Source organism: Zootoca vivipara, chromosome 4 (genome assembly GCF_965207765.1).
Source record: "Zootoca vivipara chromosome 4, rZooViv2.hap1.1, whole genome shotgun sequence".
Taxonomy (NCBI): Eukaryota; Metazoa; Chordata; class Lepidosauria; order Squamata; family Lacertidae; genus Zootoca; species Zootoca vivipara.
In genome coordinates this window covers 52106364-52119634 of record NC_142587.1, presented here as the reverse complement: position 1 = coordinate 52119634, position 13271 = coordinate 52106364, and the positions used below count along the sequence as shown (strand labels likewise).

General features: G+C 38.9%; 1 protein-coding gene across 3 annotated transcripts in view; it reads left to right on the top strand.

Moving 5' to 3' along the window:
* Window positions 1-13271, top strand: part of ITSN1 (intersectin 1) — a 90968-nt gene that overhangs the window by 29452 nt on the left and 48245 nt on the right. For 2 of the 3 annotated variants that reach the window (XM_035115542.3, XM_088668769.1), the window contains exons 6-14: window positions 2198-2377; window positions 2670-2763; window positions 3358-3458; window positions 7147-7210; window positions 7822-7959; window positions 9069-9184; window positions 9995-10257; window positions 12528-12677; window positions 12888-13028. In XM_035115542.3, coding sequence (XP_034971433.1) covers window positions 2198-2377; window positions 2670-2763; window positions 3358-3458; window positions 7147-7210; window positions 7822-7959; window positions 9069-9184; window positions 9995-10257; window positions 12528-12677; window positions 12888-13028 — 1247 coding nt within the window. The remainder of the gene's footprint in view (window positions 1-2197; window positions 2378-2669; window positions 2764-3357; window positions 3459-7146; window positions 7211-7821; window positions 7960-9068; window positions 9185-9994; window positions 10258-12527; window positions 12678-12887; window positions 13029-13271) is intronic. The other variant, XM_035115543.3, reaches the window with a different exon arrangement.

Below are 13271 nucleotides of genomic sequence, written 5' to 3'. Positions count from 1 at the left end.
ACTAGAAGATGAAACACTACTAATTTTGCTTTTTGATTACATTCAGCAGTCCAAGGAATTGGGTTTTATTTTGTTTTTTTAGTTTCGTGTCTTTTTTGTTATAGTGTGTACAATATTTAAACCAATAAACTAGTTTTTTGGCCTAATTCAGTTTGTTGTTGTTGTTTAGTCGTTTAGTCGTGTCCGACTCTTCGTGACCCCATGGACCATAGCACTCCAGGCACTCCTGTCTTCCACTGCCTCCCGCAGTTTAGTCAAACTCATGTCCGTAGCTTCGAGAACACTGTCCAACCATCTCATCCTCTGTCGTCCCCTTCTCCTAGTGCCCTCCATCTTTCCCAACATCAAGGTCTTTTCCAAGGATTCTTCTCTTCTCATGAGGTGGCCAAAGTATTGGAGCCTCAGCTTCACGATCTGTCCTTCCAGTGAGCACTCAGGGCTGATTTCCTTAAGAATGGATAGGTTTGATCTTCTTGCAGTCCATGGGACTCTCAAGAGTCTCCTCCAGCACCATAATTCAAAAGCATCAATTCTTCGGCGATCAGCCTTCTTTATGGTCCAGCTCTCACTTCCATACATCACTACTGGGAAAACCATAGCTTTAACTATACGGACCTTTGTAGGCAAGGTGATGTCTCTGCTTTTTAAGATGCTGTCTAGGTTTGTCATTGCTTTTCTCCCAAGAAGCAGGCGTCTTTTAATTTTGTGACTGCTGTCACCATCTGCAGTGATCAAGGAGCCCAAGAAAGTAAAATCTCTCACTGCCTCCATTTCTTCCCCTTCTATTTGCCAGGAGGTGATGGGACCAGTGGCCATGATCTTGGTTTTTTTGATGTTGAGCTTCAGACCATATTTTGCGCTCTCCTCTTTCACCCTTATTAAAAGGTTCTTTAATTCCTCCTCACTTTCTGCCATCAAGGTTGTGTCATCTGCATATCTGAGGTTGTTGATATTTCTTCCGGCAATCTCAATTCCGGCTTGGGATTCATCTAGTCCAGCCTTTCGCATGATGAATTCTGCATATAAGTTAAATAAGCAGGGAGACAATATACAACCTTGTCGTACTCCTTTCCCAATTTTGAACCAATCAGTTGTTCCATATCCAGTTCTAACTGTAGCTTCTTATCCCACATAGAGATTTCTCAGGAGACAGATGAGGTGATCAGGCACTCCCATTTCTTTAAGAACTTGCCATAGTTTGCTGTGGTCGACACAGTCAAAGGCTTTTGCATAGTCAATGAAGCAGAAGTAGACGTTTTTCTGGAACTCTCTAGCTTTCTCCATAATCCAGCGCATGTTTGCTATTTGGTCTCTGGTTCCTCTGCCCCTTCGAAATCCAGCTTGCACTTCTGGGAGTTCTCGGTCCACATACTGCCTAAGCCTGCCTTGTAGAATTTTAAGCATAACCTTGCTAGCGTGTGAAATGAGCGCAATTGTGCGGTAGTTGGAGCATTCTTTGGCACTGCCCTTCTTTGGAATTGGGATGTAGACTGATCTTCTCCAATCCTCTGGCCATTGCTGAGTTTTCCAAACTTGCTGGCATATTGCGTGTAGCACCTTAATCAGTTTACTTCATACTTAACCACCACTCTGCAAGCAGTTCTTCCAGCATATTAGTTTATTCTCACTGTTAAGATCTTCACGTTTTAATCTTTTAAGAGTATTTATTTTCAGTCTAATACAGAGTAAAAAATATATTCTGTAGCAGATTCTGAGGTGGTTTTGATAGCATTGCATTTGATTTGATGAAACTGAGTGCCCTCATGGAGTCCGCTTAGCTCCCTGGTGTACTCAAGAGCTTAGGACAAGGAAATAAGCTGGCTATTGCATGAACCTTGAGTCCTGCACTCCACTCTGCTTCCCTGGTGCAACAGCAAGAAAGAGACTGGCAGGCCTTGCTTTGTTTTCAATGAAAAGCGGTTTCATTGTTGCATACAAACCCAAACAATGGTTTCAATAAACACAGTTAAGACCTAACTTCAAATGATTATGAAGTTGTCTTGTTTCAATATCTCCAAGTTAAGTTATTGTTATTGTCAAACATAATAATAAGCAGAAGCTAGTTGAAAATGGAAGTGACAGCTTCCAACCTCTTCCTAGTAGACATGTTGGTAGAAGACACAGAAGAGGGTAGTTGGCAAGCCCAAGGCCATTCAACTTGTAAATGACGGTAACTATGAAAATCTCTCTCTTCTAGGTATTGGTGGCCTACCCAGTATGCCTCCTCTAACAGCTGTTGCTCCAGTGCCAATGGCGTCTATTCCAGTAGTGGGAATGTCTCCACCTTTAGTATCTTCTGTTCCTACAGCAGCTGTGCCCCCCCTTGCTAATGGAGCACCAGTTGTTATACAACCTCTACCTGCTTTTGGTCATCCTGGTAAGCTGTGTTACTTGCAGTATCATTCTAATGTTCTTTTTCTCTCCTTTAGTACTATTTTATCTTTTGACTCTCCTTTTTATTTTTGCCTTTTCCTGCTTATACTTTTTTATTGTTTTTTTTAAAGTGCTTTTGTTGTAAGCTGTTTTAGTGCCTATTTTAAAACAAAAGGCAGCATTAATTTCTGAAGTTAACAGCTTGTACTTATCAAAATGTATTATGTATCATTAACTGGTTGACTGTACTTTATATTTAATTGCCCTAACCTGAAAACACAATTGTTCTATTTCAGCCACATTGCCAAAGAGTTCTTCCTTCAGTAGATCTGGTGCAGGGTCTCAGTTAAATGCAAAACTGCAAAAGGCACAATCATTTGATGTACCTGGGTAAGTATGACTGTTTTCTTTTTCTTTTTAATGCACTTTGGCAGCATTGTTACAGGTGACAGCCCTGCAGCTACTCAAGACACAATGTTCCCATTCAGTTTAAGGGGAATGGTTGTAAATAAGTGGTTTCAGAGATGTGGCTTTGGATATATTAAGAGTAGACATAAAGCTTACACAGAGGCGATGTTCCAGGGATAGAACATAAATCCAAAATTGTGTACAGTCAAAACACATTGGGTGCAATAGCAGGTGGGATTGCCAAAGATTTTCCCTTTGAATTCCTGCCCCTTTGTGTGTGTGTGTGTGTGTGTGCGCGCGCGCATGTGTGTATGTGTATCCACCTGGCATGAAGCTGAATGCAAACAAGTTAAATGCACGTAAGTTGTAGGCCACTGCCTTTTTATGTGTGATGTTACAACCTATCTCATGTTGCTGTTTCTTAAAAAAATTAATAGTTGCTGTGAAAATGCAAAGCAGTGGCAGATTGTCTCAGTTTACGTGCAGAATTCATAGTTTAAAATTAAGCAGATGCTCTGTCATGTTTTATTGTGATGGAATGATAATGGGATAACTGTCTCTGTTTTATAACTCCAGTGCATCTCCAGCAGCAGAATGGGCTGTTCCTCAATCATCAAGACTGAAATATAGGCAGCTATTCAATAGCCATGATAAAACAATGAGTGGACACTTAACAGGTATTTTTTTGTTTTTAATTTTAAAAATTTGTGGACTCTGCTAAATGTGTTAGAGATTGTGTAGCACAGGGGTTAAGAGGCGGGTCCATCAATGTCTCTTTGCCATGATACCGAGATGAAATTTCCAGATTCAGAGGCAACCAGTTGCTGGAGGAACAAACAGCAGTGGAAGGCTTTTATGCTCTGCTGTGAGTCAACATCTAGTTGGCCACTGCTGGATATAGGGTATTGTACCAGATGGGCCCTTGATCTGATTCAGAGTCCCCAGTTTGCCATTTTATGAAAATCTTGATGTTGAGCTTATCTGCACAGATTATTTTCTTCTAAATTTTGTTTTGTTTCTTAATCTCAGTGAGAAGCAAGCTTTCTCACCTCCTGTTACACTCAAAATATGAACAATTTCCACCTTGTATGAGTTATTACAAGTATAATATTATATACATATACACTCTTACGTTTTCTAAAGTAACCAGCACATAAAAAGATACATACATCTGTGCATATAACTATAAAAATGTGCATGTATTAATATACTTTAAAAATTCTGCTACAGAAATAGTTTCTTTCTTTGGAGATCACTCGTGACTGAGTAAGATGGTCTTCCAGGAACATGGTCTTAATGATGTGTCCGTAACTGACTGTAGAGGCCAATTCTAGATTCACATGACATTTCACAGTGGGGACATAGGTTTCTGGGCGGGAGTTGATTACAGTGAGGATTTGCCAAACGTGCCTTCCTCTTAGCTCGTTCCTCCCTTTTGTCCTGAGTTCGTGCTTCTTCAATGTGCAGAAATAATACATCATGGAGCTTGACTAATTTATACTAATTTATACTATTTATGTGTATAATATACGTAATTTTCCTGCATACAATGAGTCAGGCTTTAAAAAGAAAACAGTGGACAATGTATAAGCAGCTCATACTTAGGCAAACGCTTGATACAAGATGTGGTCTGAAACAAGCAAAGCTCAGTAGGGTCAGAGCTGCCAAATTCCATGTATAAATTCTACTGTCAACTATCTAGGTTGATTTAGGCAAGCTGCTATTTGGGAGACATCTGCACCACCTGCAATGTGGAGATAATGATACTGGACTTTATTTAAATTCCAAGTACAAATTTGAGAAAACATATTATTATTTTTTACACCCATTTTTTAAAATGTTTAAAGCAGTTTACAACATATTTGTATGTTTACAATTATTCGTTTAATTGTGTACTATTATACTCTAATGGATTGTTCAATATTAGTTTATTTTATATACAGTAGCTTGTTTCTCTTAAGTAATATTTTCATTATGATTTGTATTGGATCAGATTGCTATAAGATGTGTGATCTTGTATATTTTATTGTTTTTCAAAAGTGAAATAAAGTATTTAACAAAAACAATGAGAATTGCAAGTTAAAAGACAGGAGCAATATTATTGGACTTGGCTGCCTCGGCAGGAGAATGTGTGTCTCTGCTCCCATTCCTTCATTGTGGCTCTTTGGATAAAGGTGCCATTTGCAACAATGTACAGGCATTAACAACATACAGATTAGCTCAGTGCATTGGAAATGTAACACATGGAGCAGCCATCAGTTCCAAATGACGGTAGTGTCTCAGTAGTTTTTGAGATTAAGATCAAACACTCCCCCCCCCAAAAAAAGCATTGGCTATATAGTTCAGGTTTATAGGCTGCCCATCCTGGTTTCAGCTACTGTCTGCAATATAATGCTGCTTTGAATTGTTTTATGGAATGTTATTATTGTGAGCTGGTAATAACTCCCTTTGGAGAGAGAGATTTGTTTATAAATGTGAATAATTAAATAAAAAATAAGAGTGCTGATGCACCAAGGCTTTTTAAGTGCAAGTCATGCCCTTATACAAAGATTGCTCCCTGTGTAAATGCAGCATGACCGTCAATTATCCTTAGCATTCAGTTGGGCATATTGGGCTTCTGTAGTATTAAAAGCTGGTTTCAGTTGAAGGAAAACTCTTTCAATACACAGGATACATCAGTATGTTTTTTAAAAAAACAGCAACAACTGAGCTTCTTGCCAGATACAGTTTGGCAAAATTCTGGATGCTCGGAGCCAATTGTGGGGTCCTTAAGCACCTTGGCAGAGTCTGTTGACAGATAACAGTTGATAGGACACTTAGATGTGCTAACACTTATGCAATCCAAAGGACACCTTTCGAAGACAATTTTGTAATTTCAGACAGCCTGCTAACAGGTGTAAACCCATATTCACATACCTGTTTTGAAGTATTTCTCGGCCTAATTTGGAAATGCCGATTTTCTAAAGCCGTGATGTTCCTGTCTCCCTATGGCCCTGTCCCCAGGAAGTCACTAGGTTAGTCATTCATCTGCTCGCTGAGTTCAGGCTTCCCTTGACATACCTGTTTGCCACTACATATATGGGTGGAGACAGACTTCCCCTAGAATCCACCCAGGCCAGAGCACAGATAATCAAAACAAAAACATAGTTAAGGAAGATAACATCCAGAAAAAGTAATCATTTTTACAGGGTACTCGGAGTTCTATTATGCTGTTCTAACATAAATCTCCTTAATGATGGTACTATCATATGCTTTCATTATCTCTCTCACCTCGTTCCCTCTTTCCTTTTTTCTCTTCAGCCACTTTTCTTTTGAACTGTCATTTTTCAACTGTCATTCTACTTGTTACTCACTTGAAGTCCACCCAGCATTCTGTCCCACTGCCCTGCTGTCAAACATTCACTCTTCTGTCACAAATCCCTACGCAGTTTGGGTCCTGATTATCTAGAGAACAGCTGATCTTGTGCATGTACCATCTTCACTCTTGGCACCATTTTGATTCAGGCCCTGCTCTGAATTCCTATGAAGAGGCCACGTTAGCCTCCACTGCCTCTTCTGCAGTGTTTTACTTTTTAGTTAGTTTAAAAATAACTGCTTTCTTCTCTAGCCTTTGTATTGTTATTGTGGTACTGTATTTTAATGTTATACAGTCATACCTTGGATCCCGAATGCCTTGCGAATCGAACATTTTGGCCCCCAAACGCCACAAACCCGGAAGTGAGTGTTCTGGTTTGCAAATGTTCTTTGGAACCGGAACGTCTGATGCGGCTTCCGATTGGCTGCAGGAGCTTCCTGCAGCCAATCGTAACCTGCGCCTTGGTTTCCGAATGTTTTAGAAATCAAACGGACTTCTGGAATGGAATCCGTTCAACTTTCAAGGTACCACTGTATTGGTTTATTTAGATTGTATTATGGGTGTTTATCGTTTGTAGTTTGTGGACAGTATTTGGAATTAACAAGAAACAGAGTATATAACTATGTAAATAAATCTGAGGTAATTGTTGGGTTGGTGTGGTAACTGGCTATGACTTAGGGCTGCTTCATGGGGACCACCAAATGTGCAACTTCCCCACAGTAAACTCTGTGGCAACTCAAAGTGTAAAATGCTATATACAACTTCACTCATTCATTAATGAGGATCATCTACCTTTCCCATAAAATTAGTATGATAGCTTTCAGAAAGGTAGATATTGGGAGGCTTTATTTCTGTTGAAATTTAAAAGATTGACCCAGTGTAACTGTTTATGTTGAAAATAGGTATTGTAAGATATTAAAAGTTTGTCACATAAGTGACTGTTTTGAAAATCAAATACTAAAATATGAACATTTTGTCAGTTTCATGGTCTAATGTTTCCAATGCTTTAGGTCCACAAGCAAGAACTATCCTTATGCAATCAAGTTTACCACAAGCTCAATTGGCTACAATATGGTAAATATTTTTCATAAAATTGTACTTTAAGCTTCAGAGCTACTTTTATTCTCCATATCCTTAAACCTTTTCAGCCGTCTTCCTTGTTATAAAATGTACTTGGCAGGGCTTTCCAGAAACAGAGCTTATCCCATCCTTAGCAAGTTTTCAATATACTCCTTTTTTTCTCTTTTGCTCCCCCCCCCCCAGCCCCAAATATTAATGAATGGCTCAGGAATTACTCTCATGCTCCCTTTAAGTAGGACTCATAATACAAATACCTGATTAGTCACAGGTGGAAAAGAACAACAGGAAAATTAATGTTAAAATATTGGTGGCAATAAAAAAAATTGCACTCACCTCTTACACATAGAGAATGAGTAATTTTTCTGAAGTGGGTGGGTCAAAGGAACAACTCCTAGCAGATTCAGAAGCAGGCGTGTAAGTGGCATTTTTACATGTCTTCCACTTCAGGAAGACATTCTCTGCTCCTGCTTTCAAAGTAGTTGATATTAACCACTGTAGTGAGTGATAGTCAGTCTGATCTAGGAACAGGTGTGTAGATGGTGTCTTTTCCTGGTTTTGATAGTGGACAAAAACTCCAAACATGTAATTGGATCTTTTTTCAATAGGAATCTTTCAGATATTGACCAGGATGGAAAACTTACAGCAGAAGAGTTTATTTTGGCTATGCACTTAATTGATATGGCTATGTCAGGACAACCATTGCCACCTGTCTTGTCTCCAGAATATATTCCTCCTTCATTTAGGTAAAATTATTATAGCTTTGATTTTGATCCTGAACTCTGATTAATTAGAAGATTATTTATGTTTTTGCTTGATTTCTGAAAAATGCATTAAGAAAATGTTAATGTTATAATCTCCTGTATGCATTATGCAAAAAACAAGCCATATTCCTTTTATGTTGAAGTTGGTTGCTCTCTTCATTGAAATAGTACTGAAGAATGGTAATAGTTGTTACTTTTGAGTGAATGCATCATTTTAAGGAAACTAAATTAAGTATTTTATTAGGCCAGTACACACATTGGCTGTGTGTATGAAAGACTGCTTTTCTTCAGCCTGGATTGAAATATCCATGGCATTGTCCCCGTAATTAATCATGAATGCAAATTGTAATGTGTCGTGGCATCACAAATCCTTTTAAAGTTGTGGCAGTGTGAAACATTGAAATGCAATCTCATAATGAATTCACTGGATGACTTGTTTGCATCAAAGGCAAAGAAACTAAAAAACAAGATGTGCACAGTAGTTGTGTGTCTAGGGCCACAGTAGAAATTGCCTCCTGTAGTCTAGTACAGTATTTACATTGACTGTGATTGGTCATACGATTGATTCACACATGCACATTCAGTTGATGAATGCCCAGTGGTAGCTTGCAAATGTAAATGCACCATCACAAACAGAATGCTATCTCTCAAACCCACTATAATGTAAATGGAATTGGTTTATATATGAATTAAATGGTGAGGAATCAACAGATGTATATGTAAACAGGCCTGTTGGTGGCTTTCAAGGCAGGCTTCATTGCAGCTTTACTTATGCCAAAAGGTATTGAATCTTAATTTTATATGTTACTATAAGTTAGTAGCCTGTACAGTACTCTGACTAGGTAACTACCATATTTTTCCATCTATAAGACACCCCCATGTATAAGATGTCCCCTATTTGGGGGGACTCTGATTTAAGAAAATGGGGGGAGATGGCCCAGAGTATAAGACACCCCCTAATTTTTGACATTATTGTTTTTAGGGGGGGGAGACCTAGTCATATACATGGAAAAATATGGTAAATCGTAATGGAATTAATAACAGGAGCATTATTCATATACACATTTTAACCTACTATCTCTTCCTGACAGAAGAGTTCGCTCTGGCAGTGGTGTATCTGTTGCAAGCTCGGTGTCCACAGACCAAAGGTTACCAGAAGAACCAGTGTTAGAAGAAGAACAGCAGCAATTAGAAAAGAAATTGCCTGGTGAGTGTTGCTGTAAATAAGCACACTTTGACCTTCTTTTGGGGAGACACTAAAATATTTGGGAACAGGGGTGGGAAATGCCACCTGGAGTCAACAGGTGAAGTGCTGTAATTCCTGGAAGATATGTGTTGGTGTGAGTTATAATTTTGGTAATTTGTGTCTGTCTAAACCAAGAGAATGTTTGAATGAACCTTCAAATTGCAAATGTGATTGTCACATTTGTTCATGTTAGCCTTCCTTTCAGTATCTTCTGATGTTACCTTCATAATTGCAATATAGCTTCTTATGTTCATGGGGCCCTAACGTCAGAAACTTGTGGGAGAGAAGATTGCAATACAGCCTTTTCCAATATTAGTGCCCCCCCCCCCCGAAAACGTGCAAGGGAAGGGAAGGCACATTACATGAACCTTGTGGTGTTCTCTTTGCACAGTAACAGCTGTAGTACCATAAAGGTCTTTATTAACTGCTTGGGTCCTTTTTGATATGAATATATTTCATTTATCCAGTGGAGAGCATGCTAGAGTTGTGACTAGCAAAACCTTCCACAAATTATTATAATCAATATGGAGGTTTTAGCAAATGAAAAGTTTTCCTATCACATTTAACTTCAAAACATTTTAGACTATTTTTGTATTGTGTAACCATCTGTAGGAATACTGAAATGAATGAAAATAGGATGTTTGCTCAAATTGTTAATATTTTAAAGTCAGTTCCAGTTGGATACTATACTATTCTATACTATACTAAGTGTGTGTGTGTATCGCACACACAAAACAAAACTGATTTACTGTAACATTCTTTTTCTTAAAGTAACGTTTGAAGATAAGAAACGTGAGAACTTTGAACGTGGCAATCTAGAGCTTGAAAAGCGGAGACAAGCCCTTTTGGAGCAGCAAAGAAAAGAGCAAGAGCGCCTTGCACAGTTAGAAAGGGCAGAGCAGGAGAGGAAAGAGCGTGAACGGCAAGAGCAGGAACGGAAAAGGCAACTGGAGTTAGAAAAACAGTTAGAAAAACAGAGAGAGTTGGAACGCCAGAGAGAAGAGGAAAGGAGGAAAGAAATAGAAAGGCGTGAGGTAAATGGATAATTTCAGAAGAAATACCTACTTGTCTAAAAACAAATTTTAAAAGGTATATTGGGGAATATTATGCTTTCTTCAAAATTTGTACAAAGTGAAATCATTTTTTAAATAAAATTAGAAATGATCTCATGTCAGTGCAACATTTTCTCAGGAAGGGTGTAGGTAATTACCCATTTCTTCACTTGGATCTGATAAATGATCTTGTGAGTTTTGAGACTACAGTATGTTGAATTAAATCTACATGGATTCATGTGTGCTCCCTTGATAGCTACACTGTACAATACTGGCTATTGCTTCACTTTGGAACAAAACCGAAACTCCAAATTTTGACCTTTTTAAAGCCCTGCACAGCTTGGTTCCATGTTATGTTAAGGACTACCTTCTCCTGCTTATTTTATGAGTATTTAAGGAGGCTCTGCTTTGAATTCCTCGCCACCACTTCCTTCAGAGTTAAAACAGGTGATTGTTTTCTCTCTCCACTGTAGAGCTTGCTTCTATGAGTGGCCTGCCAGGCTTGTTTATTGGGCTTCTGGTAGTGCCTGGCATGTTTAGGATCATAGAACTGTAGGGTTTGGAGGGACCTTGAGTCTCATCTAGTCCAGCCCCAGCAATGCAGGAATCTCAACTAAAGCATGCATGGCAGACAGTCATGTAGCCTCTGCTTAAAAGCTTCCACCACTTTCCAAGGGGAGTCTGTTACACTGAAACAGCTCTTACCATCAGAAAGCTCTTCCTAATGTTTAATCAGAATCTCATTCTTTGTACCTTGGATCCATTGGTTTGGGTCCTGCCCTCCAGAGCAGGAGAAAACAAGCTTGCTCCATCTTCCATGTCACAGCCATTTAGTTACAGGTAGGTAGCCGTGTTGGTCTGGATCAAAGTAAAATAAAAAAATTCCTTCAGTAGCACCTTAAAGACCAACTAAGTTTTTATTTTGGTATGAGCTTTCGTGTGCATGCACACTTCTTCAGCCATTTAGATATTTGAAGATGGTTCTCCTATGTCCTCTGAGTCTCCTCTTCTCTAGGCTAAACATACCCAACTCCCTCAACCATTCCTCTGCACATTCCAGCTTGTCAATATCCTCCTTAAATTGTGGCGTCCAGAACTGGACACAGTACTCCAGGTATGGTCTGACCAAGGCAAAATAGAGCAGGCTATTACTTTCCTTGCTTGGGCCATCAGACTTCTGTTGATGCAGCCTAGAATAGCATTACCTTTTTTGCAGCTGCATTGCACTGTTGACTCATGCTAAGCTCGTAATCTACTAAGTCCCTCAGATCCTTTTCACATGTACAATTGGAAAGCTAGATGCCCCCCATCTTATATCTGTGCAGCTGGTTCTTCCTGCCTAAGTGTAGAACCTTACATTTGTCCCTATTCAAATTAATTTTGTTAGTTTTGGCCCAGTTCTCCAATCTGTGAAGGTCATCTTGTGATATTTATCGTGGTGGTTTCGCTGTAAGCTGCTTGGAAAGACTGTTAGGACTAAACATATTGATTTAAATAGAATAAAGAGCAGTCAGCATAACTAGCTATCTAGTGTTCTATTTGACCCAAGTTCCCTTTCTTCAGTTATGGAAATTAATATGAGAAATATTCTTAGTAACACACAACAACCCTCTATAACAGGGGTAGTCAACCTTTTTATACCTACCACCCACTAATGCATCTTTCTTGATGGTAAATTTCCTTACCGCCCATCAGTGCTCGATGGAAGGAGGATTCAGCCTGTGCCGTAGAACCCCCTACCGCCCACCTAGAATCCTGAAACACCCACTAGTGGGCAGTAGGGACCAGGTTGACAACCCCTGCTCTATAACATGAAACTGCTTGGAAGTGGAATAATGTTTCAATAGCCTCTTAACCTCCCCCCCCCCCCCGGTGCTCTGTAACTCCCTTTTCCCCCCACGTAAAACTTTTACTCCAAACTAGTACAGTAGTAACATTTGAACCAGGATATTATCATTTGAATACAGGAATTCTTACTTTTTCGTTCCACAGACATTCTCTAATGATGCAGTTTCCAGAATAACAATATGTACTCACAGAATCCCCTGATTTAGATACTTTGTACATGGTGGGAAAGGGAGAACTTAGAGAATTTATAGAAGCCCAGAATCCATTCAGTCTTGTTACACATAGAGGGATGACAGGAAGCGGTACATCTGCTAAATTGTAAATTTTGCATTTGAATGGCTTATAATGTGGCACAGATTACAAAAGTCTACAGATTATGTGTACATAATTTTAATCTTCTATAGGCTGCAAAAAGGGAACTTGAAAGACAAAGGCAACTTGAGTGGGAACGCAATCGACGGCAAGAGCTCCTGAATCAAAGGAACAAAGAGCAAGAGGATATAGTTGTTCTGAAAGCTAAGAAAAAAACATTGGAGTTTGAATTAGAAGCTCTAGTAAGTGAGAAATACCGGCCAGAATCTTTCAAAGTAATGTGTTTCACCTTGGATATAACTAACGATTTGAGACAACCATACAAACCTGAGTCATTTCCATAATGATTGTTTTTCTTCTTTGACTTACAGACCAGTCTAGAAGTATTTGCAGCAAATACTGCATTCTAATTTAAATTTTGAGTAAACCAATATTTTATTTTCTTGTTAAAGAATGATAAAAAACATCAACTGGAGGGCAAACTTCAGGATATCCGATGCAGATTGTCTACTCAAAGACAAGAAATTGAGAGCACAAACAAATCTAGAGAGCTAAGAATTGCAGAAATAACACATTTGCAGCAGCAGTTACAAGTGAGTATGCAGTTACTGAAAATATTTAGTTACTACACCCTGTCTGTTCTGCTGTTGATGAAACAAAATAGAGCATAATGCAATAATGCATGAAGGTTGAAACTGGTAGTTGTCAAATTTTATTGTAACAGAAAAGAACATGTTTAATTTTTGTTACATATTTCTTGTGCCATTAAGTCCCCCTTTTATCATATTAGTGCACCGCTAAACCATAGTTTATTGCATCATACATAAACAAGCACT